General features: G+C 39.2%; 1 protein-coding gene across 1 annotated transcript in view; it reads right to left on the bottom strand.

The window, feature by feature from the left end:
• The window catches only part of LOC138319850 (uncharacterized), a 272074-nt gene that overhangs the window by 208844 nt on the left and 45233 nt on the right, over nucleotides 1-17997 (bottom strand). The window contains exons 4-5 of the mRNA XM_069262980.1: nucleotides 17091-17207; nucleotides 16022-16054 (exon numbers count right to left, since the gene is read on the bottom strand). Coding sequence (XP_069119081.1) covers nucleotides 16022-16054; nucleotides 17091-17207 — 150 coding nt within the window. The remainder of the gene's footprint in view (nucleotides 1-16021; nucleotides 16055-17090; nucleotides 17208-17997) is intronic.

The raw sequence follows: 17997 nt of genomic DNA, 5'->3' as shown, positions 1-17997 counted from the left end.
ATTAGGTAGGGGGTAGGGAGCCCTTTATATACATCCCTATCATATGTTTTATAAATACTAAAGATTGGGTAGGGGGTAGGGAGCCCTTTATATATACATCCCTATCATATGTTTTATAAATACTAAAGATTAGGTAGGGGGTAGGGAGCCCTTTATATATACATCCCTATCATATGTTTTATAAATACTAAAGATTAGGTAGGGGGTAGGGAGCCCTTTATATACATCCCTATCATATGTTTTATAAATACTAAAGATTAGGTAGGGGGTAGGGAGCCCTTTATATATACATCCCTATCATATGTTTTATAAATACTAAAGATTAGGTAGGGGGTAGGGAGCCCTTTATATACATCCCTATCATATGTTTTATAAATACTAAAGATTAGGTAGGGGGTAGGGAGCCCTTTATATACATCCCTATCATATGTTTTATAAATACTAAAGATTAGGTAGGGGGTAGGGAGCCCTTTATATACATCCCTATCATATGTTTTATAAATACTAAGATTAGGTAGGGGGTAGGGAGCCCTTTATATACATCCCTATCATATGTTTTATAAATACTAAAGATTAGGTAGGGGGTAGGAGCCCTTTATATACATCCCTATCATATGTTTTTATAAATACTAAAGATTAGGTAGGGGGTAGGGAGCCCTTTATATATACATCCCTATCATATGTTTTATAAATACTAAAGATTAGGTAGGGGGTAGGGAGCCCTTTATATACATCCCTATCATATGTTTTATAAATACTAAGATTAGGTAGGGGGTAGGGAGCCCTTTATATACATCCCTATCATATGTTTTATAAATACTAAAGATTAGGTAGGGGGTAGGGAGCCCTTTATATACATCCCTATCATATGTTTTATAAATACTAAAGATTAGGTAGGGGGTAGGGAGCCCTTTAGGGTAGGGGGTAGGGAGCCCTTTATATACATCCCTATCATATTGTTTTATAAATACTAAAGATTAGGTAGGGGGTAGGGAGCCCTTTATATATACATCCCTATCATATGTTTTATAAATACTAAAGATTAGGTAGGGGGTAGGGAGCCCTTTATATACATCCCTATCATATGTTTTATAAATACTAAAGATTGGGTAGGGGGTAGGGAGCCCTTTATATACATCCCTATCATATGTTTTATAAATACTAAAGATTAGGTAGGGGGTAGGGATATACCCTATCTATGTTTTATAAATATAAAGATCCCTTTATATCATCCCTATCATTTTTTTAAATACTAAAGATTAGGTAGGGGGTAGGGAGCCCTTTATATACATCCCTATCATATGTTTTATAAATACTAAAGATTAGGTAGGGGGTAGGGAGCCCTTTATATACATCCCCTATCATATGTTTTATAAATACTAAAGATTAGGTAGGGGGTAGGGAGCCCTTTATATACATCCCTATCATATGTTTTATAAATACTAAAGATTAGGTAGGGGGTAGGGAGCCCTTTATATACATCCCTATCATATGTTTTATAAATACTAAAGATTAGGTAGGGGGTAGGGAGCCCTTTATATACATCCCTATCATATGTTTTATAAATACTAAAGATTAGGTAGGGGGTAGGGAGCCCTTTATATACATCCCTATCATATGTTTTATAAATACTAAAGATTAGGTAGGGGGTAGGGAGCCCTTTATATACATCCCTATCATATGTTTTATAAATACTAAGATTAGGTAGGGGGTAGGGAGCCCTTTATATATACATGCCTATCATATGTTTTATATAAATACTAAAGATTAGGTAGGGGGTAGGGAGCCCTTTATATACATCCCTATCATATGTTTTATAAATACTAAAGATTGGGTAGGGGGTAGGGAGCCCTTTATATACATCCCTATCATATGTTTTATAAATACTAAAGATTAGGTAGGGGGTAGGGAGCCCTTTATATACATCCCTATCATATGTTTTATAAATACTAAAGATTAGGTAGGGGGGGTAAGGAGCCCTTTTATATACATCCCTATCATATGTTTTATAAATACTAAAGATTGGGTAGGGGGTAGGGAGCCCTTTATATACATCCCTATCATATGTTTTATAAATACTAAAGATTAGGTAGGGGGTAGGGAGCCCTTTATATACATCCCTATCATATGTTTTATATTTGTTTGGGGGTAGGGAGCCCTTTATATACATCCCTATCATATGTTTTATAAATACTAAAGATTAGGTAGGGGGTAGGGAGCCCTTTATATACATCCCTATCATATGTTTTATAAATACTAAAGATTAGGTAGGGGGTAGGGAGCCCTTTATATACATCCCTATCATATGTTTTATAAATACTAAAGATTAGGTAGGGGGTAGGGAGCCCTTTATATACATCCCTATCATATGTTTTATAAATACTAAAGATTAGGTAGGGGGTAGGGAGCCCTTTATATACATCCCTATCATATGTTTTATAAATACTAAAGATTAGGTAGGGGGTAGGGAGCCCTTTATATATACATCCCTATCATATGTTTTATAAATACTAAAGATTAGGTAGGGGGTAGGGAGCCCTTTATATACATCCCTATCATATGTTTTATAAATACTAAAGATTAGGTAGGGGGTAGGGAGCCCTTTATATACATCCCTATCATATGTTTTATAAATACTAAAGATTAGGTAGGGGGTAGGGAGCCCTTTATATACATCCCTATCATATGTTTTATAAATACTAAAGATTAGGTAGGGGGTAGGGAGCCCTTTATATACATCCCTATCATATGTTTTATAAATACTAAAGATTAGGTAGGGGGTAGGGAGCCCTTTATATACATCCCTATCATATGTTTTATAAATACTATAAGATTAGGTAGGGGGTAGGGAGCCCTTTATATACATCCCTATCATTATGTTTTATAAATACTAAAGATTAGGTAGGGGGTAGGGAGCCCTTTATATACATCCCTATCATATGTTTTATAAATACTAAAGATTAGGTAGGGGGTAGGGAGCCCTTTATATACATCCCTATCATATGTTTTATATAAATACTAAAGATTAGGTAGGGGGTAGGGAGCCCTTTATATACATCCCTATCATATGTTTTATAAATACTAAAGATTAGGTAGGGGGTAGGGAGCCCTTTATATACATCCCTATCATATGTTTTATAAATACTAAAGATTAGGTAGGGGGTAGGGAGCCCTTTATATATACATCCCTATCATATGTTTTATAAATACTAAAGATTAGGTAGGGGGTAGGGAGCCCTTTATATACATCCCTATCATATGTTTTATAAATACTAAAGATTAGGTAGGGGGTAGGGAGCCCTTTATATACATCCCTATCATATGTTTTATAAATACTAAAGATTAGGTAGGGGGTAGGGAGCCCTTTATATACATCCCTATCATATGTTTTATAAATACTAAAGATTGGGTAGGGGGTAGGGAGCCCTTTATATACATCCCTATCATATGTTTTATAAATACTAAAGATTAGGTAGGGGGTAGGGAGCCTTTTATATATAAATTGGTAGGGGTAGGACATCCCTATCATATGTTTTATAAATACTAAAGATTAGGTAGGGGGTAGGGAGCCCTTTATATACATCCCTATCATATGTTTTATAAATACTAAAGATTAGGTAGGGGGTAGGGAGCCCTTTATATACATCCCTATCATATGTTTTATAAATACTAAAGATTAGGTAGGGGGTAGGGAGCCCTTTATATACATCCCTATCATATGTTTTATAAATACTAAAGATTAGGTAGGGGGTAGGGAGCCCTTTATATATACATCCCTATCATATGTTTTATAAATACTAAAGATTAGGTAGGGGGTAGGGAGCCCTTTATATACATCCCTATCATATGTTTTATAAATACTAAAGATTAGGTAGGGGGTAGGGAGCCCTTTATATACATCCCTATCATATGTTTTATAAATACTAAAGATTAGGTAGGGGGTAGGGAGCCCTTTATATACATCCCTATCATATGTTTTATAAATACTAAAGATTAGGTAGGGGGTAGGGAGCCGAATTTATATACATCCCTATCATATGTTTTATAAATACTAAAGATTAGGTAGGGGGTAGGGAGCCCTTTATATACATCCCTATCATATGTTTTATAAATACTAAAGATTAGGTAGGGGGTAGGGAGCCCTTTATATACATCCCTATCATATGTTTTATAAATACTAAAGATTAGGTAGGGGGTAGGGAGCCCTTTATATACATCCCTATCATATGTTTTATAAATACTAAAGATTAGGTAGGGGGTAGGGAGCCCTTTATATACATCCCTATCATATGTTTTATAAATACTAAAGATTAGGTAGGGGGTAGGGAGCCCTTTATATACATCCCTATCATATGTTTTATAAATACTAAAGATTAGGTAGGGGGTAGGGAGCCCTTTATATACATCCCTATCATATGTTTTATATAAATACTAAAGATTAGGTAGGGGGTAGGGAGCCCTTTATATACATCCCTATCATATGTTTTATAAATACTAAAGATTAGGTAGGGGGTAGGGAGCCCTTTATATACATCCCTATCATATGTTTTATAAATACTAAGATTAGGTAGGGGGTAGGGAGCCCTTTATATACATCCCTATCATATGTTTTATAAATACTAAAGATTAGGTAGGGGGTAGGGAGCCCTTTATATATACATCCCTATCATATGTTTTATAAATACTAAAGATTAGGTAGGGGGTAGGGAGCCCTTTATATACATCCCTATCATATGTTTTATAAATACTAAAGATTAGGTAGGGGGTAGGGAGCCCTTTATATACATCCCTATCATATGTTTTATAAAATACTAAAGATTAGGTAGGGGGTAGGGAGCCCTTTATATACATCCCTATCATATGTTTTATAAATACTAAAGATTAGGTAGGGGGTAGGGAGCCCTTTATATACATCCCTATCATATGTTTTATAAATACTAAAGATTAGGTAGGGGGTAGGGAGCCCTTTATATACATCCCTATCATATGTTTTATAAATACTAAAGATTAGGTAGGGGGTAGGGAGCCCTTTTATATACATCCCTATCATATGTTTTATAAATACTAAAGATTAGGTAGGGGGTAGGGAGCCCTTTATATATACATCCCTATCATATGTTTTATAAATACTAAAGATTAGGTAGGGGGTAGGGAGCCCTTTATATACATCCCTATCATATGTTTTATAAATACTAAAGATTAGGTAGGGGGTAGGGAGCCCTTTATATACATCCCTATCATATGTTTTATAAATACTAAAGATTAGGTAGGGGGTAGGGAGCCCTTTATATACATCCCTATCATATGTTTTATAAATACTAAAGATTAGGTAGGGGGTAGGGAGCCCTTTATATACATCCCTATCATATGTTTTATAAATACTAAAGATTAGGTAGGGGGTAGGGAGCCCTTTATATATACATCCCTATCATATGTTTTATAAATACTAAAGATTAGGTAGGGGGTAGGGAGCCCTTTATATACATCCCTATCATATGTTTTATAAATACTAAAGATTAGGTAGGGGGTAGGGAGCCCTTTATATACATCCCTATCATATGTTTTATAAATACTAAAGATTGGGTAGGGGGTAGGGAGCCCTTTATATACATCCCTATCATATGTTTTATAAATACTAAAGATTAGGTAGGGGGTAGGGAGCCCTTTATATACATCCCTATCATATGTTTTATAAATACTAAAGATTAGGTAGGGGGTAGGGAGCCCTTTATATACATCCCTATCATATGTTTTATAAATACTAAAGATTAGGTAGGGGGTAGGGAGCCCTTTATATACATCCCTATCATATGTTTTATAAATACTAAAGATTAGGTAGGGGGTAGGGAGCCCTTTATATACATCCCTATCATATGTTTTATAAATACTAAAGATTAGGTAGGGGGTAGGGAGCCCTTTATATACATCCCTATCATATGTTTTATAAATACTAAAGATTAGGTAGGGGGTAGGGAGCCCTTTATATATACATCCCTATCATATGTTTTATAAATACTAAAGATTAGGTAGGGGGTAGGGAGCCCTTTATATACATCCCTATCATATGTTTTATAAATACTAAAGATTAGGTAGGGGGTAGGGAGCCCTTTATATACATCCCTATCATATGTTTTATAAATACTAAAGATTAGGTAGGGGGTAGGGAGCCCTTTATATACATCCCTATCATATGTTTTATAAATACTAAAGATTAGGTAGGGGGTAGGGAGCCCTTTATATACATCCCTATCATATGTTTTATAAATACTAAAGATTAGGTAGGGGGTAGGGAGCCCTTTATATACATCCCTATCATATGTTTTATAAATACTAAAGATTAGGTAGGGGGTAGGGAGCCCTTTATATACATCCCTATCATATGTTTTATAAATACTAAAGATTAGGTAGGGGGTAGGGAGCCCTTTATATACATCCCTATCATATTGTTTTATAAATACTTAAGATTAGGTAGGGGGTAGGGAGCCCTTTATATACATCCCTATCATATGTTTTATAAATACTAAAGATTAGGTAGGGGGTAGGGAGCCCTTTATATATACATCCCTATCATATGTTTTATAAATACTAAAGATTAGGTAGGGGGTAGGGAGCCCTTTATATACATCCCTATCATATGTTTTATAAAAATACTAAAGATTAGGGTAGGGGGTAGGGAGCCCTTTATATACATCCCTATCATATGTTTTATAAATACTAAAGATTAGGTAGGGGGTAGGGAGCCCTTTATATACATCCCTATCATATGTTTTATAAATACTAAAGATTAGGTAGGGGGTAGGGAGCCCTTTATATACATCCCTATCATATGTTTTATAAATACTAAAGATTAGGTAGGGGGTAGGGAGCCCTTTATATACATCCCTATCATATGTTTTATAAATACTAAAGATTAGGTAGGGGGTAGGGAGCCCTTTATATACATCCCTATCATATGTTTTATAAATACTAAAGATTAGGTAGGGGGTAGGGAGCCCTTTATATACATCCCTATCATATGTTTTATAAATACTAAAGATTAGGTAGGGGGTAGGGAGCCCTTTATATACATCCCTATCATATGTTTTATAAATACTAAAGATTAGGTAGGGGGTAGGGAGCCCTTTATATACATCCCTATCATATGTTTTATAAATACTAAAGATTAGGTAGGGGGTAGGGAGCCCTTTATATATACATCCCTATCATATGTTTTATAAATACTAAAGATTAGGTAGGGGGTAGGGAGCCCTTTATATACATCCCTATCATATGTTTTATAAATACTAAAGATTAGGTAGGGGGTAGGGAGCCCTTTATATACATCCCTATCATATGTTTTATAAATACTAAAGATTAGGTAGGGGGTAGGAGCCTTTATATACATCCCTATCATATGTTTTATAAATACTAAGATTAGGTAGGGGGTAGGGAGCCCTTTATATACATCCCTATCATATGTTTTATAAAATACTAAAGATTAGGTAGGGGGTAGGGAGCCCTTTATATACATCCCTATCATATGTTTTATAAATACTAAAGATTAGGTAGGGGGTAGGGAGCCCTTTATATACATCCCTATCATATGTTTTATAAATACTAAAGATTAGGTAGGGGGTAGGGAGCCCTTTATATACATCCCTATCATATGTTTTATAAATACTAAAGATTAGGTAGGGGGTAGGGAGCCCTTTATATACATCCCTATCATATGTTTTATAAATACTAAAGATTAGGTAGGGGGTAGGGAGCCCTTTATATACATCCCTATCATATGTTTTATAAATACTAAAGATTAGGTAGGGGGTAGGGAGCCCTTTATATACATCCCTATCATATGTTTTATAAATACTAAAGATTAGGTAGGGGGTAGGGAGCCCTTTATATACATCCCTATCATATGTTTTATAAATACTTAAGATTAGGTAGGGGGTAGGGAGCCCTTTATATACATCCCTATCATATGTTTTATAAATACTAAGATTAGGTAGGGGGTAGGGAGCCCTTTATATACATCCCTATCATATGTTTTATAAATACTAAAGATTAGGTAGGGGGTAGGGAGCCCTTTATATACATCCCTATCATATGTTTTATAAATACTAAAGATTAGGTAGGGGGTAGGGAGCCCTTTATATACATCCCTATCATATGTTTTATAAATACTAAAGATTGGGTAGGGGGTAGGGAGCCCTTTATATACATCCCTATCATATGTTTTATAAATACTAAAGATTAGGTAGGGGGTAGGGAGCCCTTTATATACATCCCTATCATATGTTTTATATAAATACTAAAGATTAGGTAGGGGGTAGGGAGCCCTTTATATACATCCCTATCATATGTTTTATAAATACTAAAGATTAGGTAGGGGGTAGGGAGCCCTTTATATACATCCCTATCATATGTTTTATAAATACTAAAGATTAGGTAGGGGGTAGGGAGCCCTTTATATACATCCCTATCATATGTTTTATAAATACTAAAGATTAGGTAGGGGGTAGGGAGCCCTTTATATACATCCCTATCATATGTTTTATAAATACTAAAGATTAGGTAGGGGGTAGGGAGCCCTTTATATACATCCCTATCATATGTTTTATAAATACTAAAGATTAGGTAGGGGGTAGGGAGCCCTTTATATACATCCCTATCATATGTTTTATAAATACTAAAGATTAGGTAGGGGGTAGGGAGCCCTTTATATACATCCCTATCATATGTTTTATAAATACTAAAGATTAGGTAGGGGGTAGGGAGCCCTTTATATACATCCCTATCATATGTTTTATAAATACTAAAAAATTAGGTAGGGGGTAGGGAGCCATTTATATACATCCCTATCATATGTTTTATAAATACTAAAGATTAGGTAGGGGGTAGGGAGCCCTTTATATACATCCCTATCATATGTTTTATAAATACTAAAGATTAGGTACTGTACCCAGCCAGCTGTATCTACTACATGTAGCCAGCTGACAGTAATGACTACTGTATGCCAGCATCTGTATGACTTACTGTATGCCCATCTGCTTTATGACTACTGTAGCCCACTGCTGACTATGACTACTTGTAGCCCTGCAGCCTGCTGTATATGACTACTGTATACTGTAGCCCAGCCTCTGTATGACCCTACTGTAGTACCCAGCTTCTGTATCTCTACAGAATCCCAGCTGCTGTAGGACTACAGTACCCTACTGCTCCGCAGTATGACTACTAGTATCTCAGCTTCTGAATGACTACTCTAGCCCAGCCTGCTGTAATGACTACTGCTATCCCATCTGCTGTATGACTACTGTAGCCCTAGCAGCTGTAATGACTACTGTAGCTCCAGCTCTGTATGACAACTGTAGCACTCAGCATGCTTGTATGACTGACTATAACTCAGCTTCTGTATGACTACTGTAGCCGCTGCCTTGCAGGTATAACACTGTAACTCTGCTTCTGTATCTACTCGTAGGCCAAGGTGCTGCATTGTAGCTTACTGTAGCCCATCTGCGCCTATTGACTACCTTCGCCGCAGCTTTTCTGTATAAACTTCTGCTAGGCGCCTGCGGCCTGATAATTGACAACTGTTAGTGCCCGCTTGGCTAGGAATAAGCTAGCTATAGCTCAGCAAGCTGCTATGACTTACTGTTGCCCACCTTCCTGTATGAACGTACTGTCAGCTCAGCTGCAATATGACTACTATACAACTCAACAGCTGTTTATGACTACTGTACTCCTAAGTCTTGCTGTTATGACAAACGTTGAGCCCCGATCTTGCTTGTTGATAACTGACTGTAAACTCAGCTCTGTATGGAACATACTGTAGCCCAGCAGCTGTATGCGAGCGTACTGTAGCCCAGTTTACTGTATAACTACTGGTATGCCTCGAGCTACGGTATATCTACTGTAGCTCGCCCATGCTGTATGACTACTGTAGCCAGCTGCTGTATGACTACTGTAGCCCAGCTGCTGTATGACTACTGTAGCCCAGCTGTATGACTACTGTAGCTTCTGTATGAGCTATGACTACTGTAGCCCAGCTTTCTGTATGACTACTGTAGCCCATCTGCTGTAATTGACTACATGTAAGCCCAGCTGCTGTATGTATGACTGACTGTAGCTGCTGTATGACTACTGTAGCCCAGCTGCTGTATGATAACTACTGTAGCCCAGCTGCTGTATGACTACTGTAGCCCAGCTGCTGTATGACTGTAGCCCAGCTGCTGTATGACTACTGTAGCTCGAGCTGTGTATGACTACTGTAGCCCAGCTGCTGTATGACTACTGTAGCCTCAGCTGCTGTATGACTACTGTAGCCCAGCTGCTGTATGACTACTGTAGCCACGCAGGACTACTGTAGCTGCTCTGTATGACTACTGTAGCTCAGCTGCTGTATGACTACTTGGTAGCGCCAGCTGCTGTATGACTACTGTAGCCCAGCCCTGTATGCTGTAGCTGTATGACTACTGTAGCTGCTTCTGTATGACTACTGCCCAGCTGCTGTATGACTACTGTAGCTACAGCTGCTGTATGACTACTGTAGCCCATGCTACTGTAGCTGTATGACTACTGTAGCCCAGCTGCTGTATGACTACTGTAGCCCAGCTGCTGTATGACTACTGTAGCCCAGCTGCTGTATGACTACTGTAGCCCAGCTGCTGTATGACTACTGTAGCCCAGCTGCTGTATGACTACTGTAGCCCAGCTGCTGTATGACTACTGTAGCCCAGCTGCTGTATGACTACTGTAGCCCAGCTGCTGTATGACTACTCTGTAGACTACAGCTGCTGGTATGACTACTGTAGCCCAGCTGCTGTATGACTACTGTAGCCCAGCTGCTGTATGACTACTGTAGCCCAGCTGCTGTATGACTACTGTAGCCCAGCTGCTGTATGACTACTGTAGCCCAGCTGCTGTATGACTACTGTAGCCCAGCTGCTGTATGACTACTGTAGCCCAGCTGCTGTATGACTACTGTAGCCCAGCTGCTGTATGACTACTGTAGCCCAGCTGCTGTATGACTACTGTAGCCCAGCTGCTGTATGACTACTGTAGCCCAGCTGCTGTATGACTACTGTAGCCCAGCTGCTGTAATCTGTCTGTATGACTACTGTAGCCCAGCTGCTGTATGACTACTGTAGCCCAGCTGCTGTATGACTACTGTAGCCCAGCTGCTGTATGACTACTGTAGCCCAGCTGCTGTATGACTACTGTAACTCAGCTTCTGTATGACTACTGTAGCCCAGCTGCTGTATGACTACTGTAGCCCAGCTGCTGTATGACTACTGTAGCCCAGCTGCTGTATGACTACTGTAGCCCAGCTGCTGTATGACTACTGTAGCCCAGCTGCTGTATGACTACTGTAGCCCAGCTGCTGTATGACTACTGTAGCCCAGCTGCTGTATGACTACTGTAGCCCAGCTGCTGTATGACTACTGTAACTCAGCTGCTGTATGACTACTGTAGCCCAGCTGCTGTATGACTACTGTAGCCCAGCTGCTGTATGACTACTGTAGCTCAGCTGCTGTATGACTACTGTAGCCCAGCTGCTGTATGACTACTGTAGCCCAGCTGCTGTATGACTACTGTAGCCCAGCTGCTGTATGACTACTGTAGCTCAGCTGCTGTATGACTACTGTAGCCCAGCTGCTGTATGACTACTGTAGCCCAGCTGCTGTATGACTACTGTAGCTCAGCTGCTGTATGACTACTGTAGCCCAGCTGCTGTATGACTACTGTAACTCAGCTGCTGTATGACTACTGTAGCCCAGCTGCTGTATGACTACTGTAGCCCAGCTGCTGTATGACTACTGTAACTCAGCTTCTGTATGACTACTGTAGCCCAGCTTCTGTATGACTACTGTAGCTCAGCTGCTGTATGACTACTGTACTCAGCTGTATGACTACTGTAGCTCAGCTCTGTATGACTACTGTAGCTCAGCTTCTGTATGACTTCTGTAGCTCAGCTGCTGTATGACTACTGTATCTCAGCTTCTGTATGACTACTGTAGCCCAGCTGCTGTATGACTACTGTAACTCAGCTTCTGTATGACTACTGTAACCCAGCTGCTGTATTACTACTGTAGCCCAGCTGCTGTATGACTACTGTAACTCAGCTTCTGTATGACTACTGTAGCCCAGCTTCTGTATGACTACTGTAACCCAGCTGCTGTATGACTACTGTAGCCCAGCTGCTGTATGACTACTGTAACTCAGCTTCTGTATGACTACTGTAATTCAGCTGCTGTATGACTACTGTAGCTCAGCTGCTGTATAACTACTGCAGCTCAGCTTCTGTATGACTACTGTAGCTCAGCTGCTGTATGACTACTATAACTCAGCTGCTGTATGACTACTGTAGCCCAGCTTCTGTATGACTACTGTAGCCCAGCTGCTGTATAACTACTGTAGCCCAGCTGCTGTATAACTACTGTAACTCAGCTTCTGTATGACTACTGTAGCCCAGCTGCTGTATGACTACTGTAGCCCAGCTGCTGTATGACTACTGTAGCCCAGCTGCTGTATGACTACTGTAGCCCAGCTGCTGTATGACTACTGTAGCCCAGCTGCTGTATGACTACTGTAGCTCAGCTGCTGTATGACTACTGTAGCCCAGCTTCTGTATGACTACTGTAGCTCAGCTGCTGTATGACTACTGTAACTCAGCTTCTGTATGACTACTGTAGCCCAGCTGCTGTATGACTACTGTAGCTCAGCTGCTGTATGACTACTATAACTCAGCTGCTGTATGACTACTGTAGCCCAGCTTCTGTATGACTACTGTAGCCCAGCTGCTGTATAACTACTGTAACTCAGCTTCTGTATGACTACTGTAGCCCAGCTGCTGTATGACTACTGTAGCCCAGCTGCTGTATGACTACTGTAGCCCAGCTTCTGTATAACTACTGTAGCCCAGCTGCTGTATGACTACTGTAGCCCAGCTGCTGTATAACTACTGTAGCCCAGCTGCTGTATGACTACTGTAGCCCAGCTTCTGTATGACTACTGTAGCTCAGCTGCTGTATGACTACTATAACTCAGCTGCTGTATGACTACTGTAGCCCAGCTGCTGTATGACTACTGTAGCCCAGCTGCTGTATAACTACTGTAACTCAGCTTCTGTTAACTCAGCTTCTGTATGACTACTGTAGCCCAGCTGCTGTATGACTACTGTAGCCCAGTTTCTGAATAACTACTGTAGCCCAGCTGCTGTATGATTACTGTAGCCCAGCTGCTGTATAACTACTGTAGCCCAGCTGCTGTATGACTACTGTAGCCCAGCTGCTGTATGACTACTGTAGCTCAGCTGCTGTATGACTACTATAACTCAGCTGCTGTATGACTACTGTAGCCCAGCTTCTGTATGACTACTGTAGCCCAGCTGCTGTATGACTACTGTAACTCAGCTGCTGTATGACTACTGTAGCCCAGCTGCTGTATGACTACTGTAGCCCAGCTGCTGTATAACTACTGTAGCCCAGCTGCTGTATGACTACTGTAGCCCAGCTGCTGTATGACTACTGTAGCCCAGCTGCTGTATGACTACTGTAGCCCAGCTGCTGTATGACTACTGTAGCCCAGCTGCTGTATGACTACTGTAACTCAGCTGCTGTATGACTACTGTAGCCCAGCTTCTGTATGACTACTGTAGCCCAGCTGATGTATGATACTACTAACTCAGCTGTTGTATGACTACTGTAACTCAGCTGCTGTATGACTAATGTAGCCCAGCTGCTGTATGACTACTGTAGCCCAGCTGCTGTATGACTACTGTAGCCCAGCTGCTGTATAACTACTGTAACTCAGCTTCTGTATAACTACTGTTACTCAGCTTCTGTATGACTACTGTAGCTCAGCTCTGTATACTACTGTACCACTGTATGACTACTGTAACTCAGCTTCTGTATGACTACTGTAGCCCAGCTGCTGTATGACTACTGTAACTCAGCTTCTGTATGACTACTGTAGCCCAGCTGCTGTATGACTACTGTAGCTCAGCTGCTGTATGACTACTGTAACTCAGCTTCTGTATGACTACTGTAGCCCAGCTGCTGTATGACTACTGTAACTCAGCTTCTGTATGACTACTGTAACCCAGCTTCTGTATGACTACTGTAGCCCAGCTGCTGTATGACTACTGTAGCCCAGCTTCTGTATAACTACTGTAGCCCAGCTGCTGTATGATTACTGTAGCCCAGCTGCTGTATAACTACTGTAGCCCAGCTGCTGTATGACTACTGTAGCCCAGCTGCTGTATGACTACTGTAGCTCAGCTGCTGTATGACTACTATAACTCAGCTGCTGTATGACTACTGTAGCCCAGCTTCTGTATGACTACTGTAGCCCAGCTGCTGTATAACTACTGTAACTCAGCTTCTGTATGACTACTGTAGCCCAGCTGCTGTATGACTACTGTAGCCCAGCTGCTGTATAACTACTGTAGCCCAGCTGCTGTATGACTACTGTAGCCCAGCTGCTGTATAACTACTGTAGCCCAGCTGCTGTATGACTACTGTAGCCCAGCTTCTGTATGACTACTGTAGCTCAGCTGCTGTATGACTACTGTAACTCAGCTGCTGTATGACTACTGTAGCCCAGCTTCTGTATGACTACTGTAGCTCAGCTGATGTATGACTACTATAACTCAGCTGTTGTATGACTACTGTAACTCAGCTGCTGTATGACTAATGTAGCCCAGCTGCTGTATGACTACTGTAGCCCAGCTGCTGTATGACTACTGTAGCCCAGCTGCTGTATGACTACTGTAACTCAGCTTCTGTATGACTACTGTAACTCAGCTTCTGTATGACTACTGTAGCTCAGCTGCTGTATGACTACTGTAACTCAGCTTCTGTATGACTACTGTAGCCCAGCTGCTGTATGACTACTGTAACTCAGCTTCTGTATGACTACTGTAACCCAGCTGCTGTATGACTACTGTAGCCCAGCTGCTGTATGACTACTGTAATACTGTAACTCAGCTTCTGTATAACTACTGTAGCCCAGCTGCTGTATGATTACTGTAGCAGATTTAACAAAGAATGTTTTGAATCAATTAAAGAAAAAACTTTTTACAGGTGGTATTGAATTCAATATATTTAACAGTTTCTTCCTTTCCATACCTTCTTTGTGATACAAAAACTTAGACTTAGAGTCAGACCTATTGTACTGAGGTTTTCTATATGTCATTAGCTACAGTTATGTCACTGGCGTTATAACAGGTGCAGCTAAGCAAGGAACGAATTTATTTTATCAAAATACATATCCTTATTCTCAAATAAACATAGGATTTGACAACATCCCAGTTGGAGTCAAGTTATCTGCACACCTAAACTGACCAATAATATTTGTTTTCTTTCAGAATACCAGTTGTGTAAAAGAGCTTGTATATTCATGATCAAATATCATTAGATCAAAAGAAGACTATAACTATATATGTATTGTGTTACAAAAGGTAAATATTGCTGATTTCATGATTTCTCTAGTAAACTGAATACTTAAAAGTACAAAAGTCATAAGAAAAATTCTATTGGAGTGAAAATGAATGTATGGATTCCAATGTCATTCATCAGAAAGTGTAAAAAGTACATTTTCCATGACTTTTGTTTCACTCTACAACAGAAGTACATAATCTAGATTATGTCATCTCGTCACACTGTGCATGTGCACCGGCCAGTCGATCATGATTATCTCAATCACAACTTCCAACGTCTACCGTTGAAACAAGATCAAACAGAACTTGAGAGTGGCTATTTAACTTTCATGGATAGACAGGTACAACAGTAAAATGCTGGTCATTGAGATCTGACAGATGTACTTGGACAATGTGTTGTCTGACTGTGATTTATGTCTATAGGCATTCTTAACGTTTAATATGTTACATAAATCTACGCTGAGTCATGTACACATCACAATCACAGCCAAAAATGTAGCTCTCCAGGTTTCTTGGGCATAACTTACTCATTGTCAAAGCTTTCTGAACTGTCAATGTCCTGATAAACATAAAACATTATACTGTAAGATAGATTATATTTACCTCACATATTCTTGGAATCAACCCTGCATCTTCCTGTCAATGGAAAACAAAACAGGGAGATGAAACTTTCAGTAAATTTGTATATGAGAAATTGGGAATTTCTAGTTTGTATAAAATTAACATTTAGCATAAAAAGGTTAGCAAAGATTTGTATAAATAAATGATGATAAAGTAAGAACCTGTTTTAGTGATCTCTTGTCCTTTCTATTGACAGATATATAACGTAAACCTCCAGTTAATTCAAACCCGCGTTAATTCAAACACATAATTTGAGCATTTGAACAATAATTGGTGTTTAATTGTGTATATATGTGTCTAATTAACACAAAAACAATATAAAATAATTTCCATTGTGTTTTGCTTTTGGTGCATGCACAATCAATACTTCATTCCATATAGGACATAGTGCCAGAGAATTTTTTTCTGGATGTAATTAATTAATTTTAATATTTTTATCTTGGAGTAAAATTAGAAGCTCAAACTTTTCAATAGTGGTAATGGTGTAAAGTAAGCAACTTTTGTAACTGAAGAAAAATACTAATTAAATTGCCTGCTCCTGTTTTTTGATAGTGAAAAATACCATTTGTTAGCAATGGAGCATCTTTAAAATAAACAAATGTAGATGTACAAGTAGATTAAAGGCGTTTATCCAAACGATGCTCTTTTGGGGCCTTGATCATGTGCACATAAATATGACTTAAATATAGATTCACAAATTAAAGGCTCACGTTTATGAGGAATTCATCTTTCAGGTAAATCAGCAAAATATCTTTGCTTTTCCTATAGATTGTCTTCCTTGCATTGCTTATGGCAGCTATGTCAGTACTCAAACTGATTTTTACCGATTTTGGATAGTTTCTTCCTGTAGTCTAATTTCGGATAATTTCGAACTGGTCCATCAATATTTATTTAATTTAGTTCGAACTAACCAAAGGTTTACCGGAGTACTTGACTATAAAATACAACCATTTGATACCAACCGTAATCCATCCACAAGTACCTTATATCACCCAATCACATGACACTGCACATTTCTGACGTTTAACACTGACAAATGGCTCATTCTTACCTGTCGTCCCATCATCGTATGTGTCTTCCCTGTACTTGTCTGACCATAGGCAAACAGACAAGCATTGTAGCCTTCAAACGCTGCCTGCAGAACCTCCGTACCAAGATCCTGGAAAACCTGCAATTATATAACATATATTCACAATCAAGCTCCATACCAAAAATGAAACATAATCAGCACCATGGTTACCCATTAATGACATACTGTTAGTATATTTTAGCTGTTTCATCCCTTTGTGGCTAAAGACACAGCAAGTTTTCTTACCTAAGATGGGGATACAATTATGAAAGAACAAGAGATCCCAGCAGGATCTTGGTGCCCACCAAAGAATGATCTACATCTGACAATGGAAAGACGGATCTCAAACTTTTACTACATATTAATACTTATGAAATTTGAGAAAGATCCTTTGAGTACTTTCTGAGATAAATAACAGTAACATACTACAATTATCAACAAGAGGTCCAGAGGGCCTGTATCGCTCATCTGGTTTGTAATGCCAACTAATGTTCTGAATAAAGGATCATTGTTTCTTTTCTGAAGGAATTTAAATATTGTCCTCTAAATTCCCTGTTGGGCCCAACTCTTTCTGCTCTAGGGGGTCAGAGCTGAAATTTATACAAACTCTGTCCCCCTTCCCCCAAGGATGTTTCTCGCCAAATTTGGTTCCATTCCATGCAGAACTCTAGGACTAGTAGCGATTTTAAGCCTTTACCTCTATTTCCCCTATTGGGCCCCGCCCCTCCTGCCCCCAGGGGGTCAGAGCCAAAATTTATACAAACTCTGTTCCCCAAGGATGTTTTATGCCAAATTTGGTTCCATTCTATGCAGAACTCTATGACAAGTAGCAATTTAAAGGATTTACCTCTATTTCCCCTATTGGGCTCGCCCCTCCTGCCCCCGGGGG

The sequence above is a fragment of the Argopecten irradians genome, chromosome 3 (genome assembly GCF_041381155.1).
Source record: "Argopecten irradians isolate NY chromosome 3, Ai_NY, whole genome shotgun sequence".
Lineage (NCBI taxonomy): Eukaryota > Metazoa > Mollusca > Bivalvia > Pectinida > Pectinidae > Argopecten > Argopecten irradians.
The sequence above is the reverse complement of the archived record's forward strand: the minus strand, read 5'-3'. Positions and strand labels throughout refer to the sequence as shown.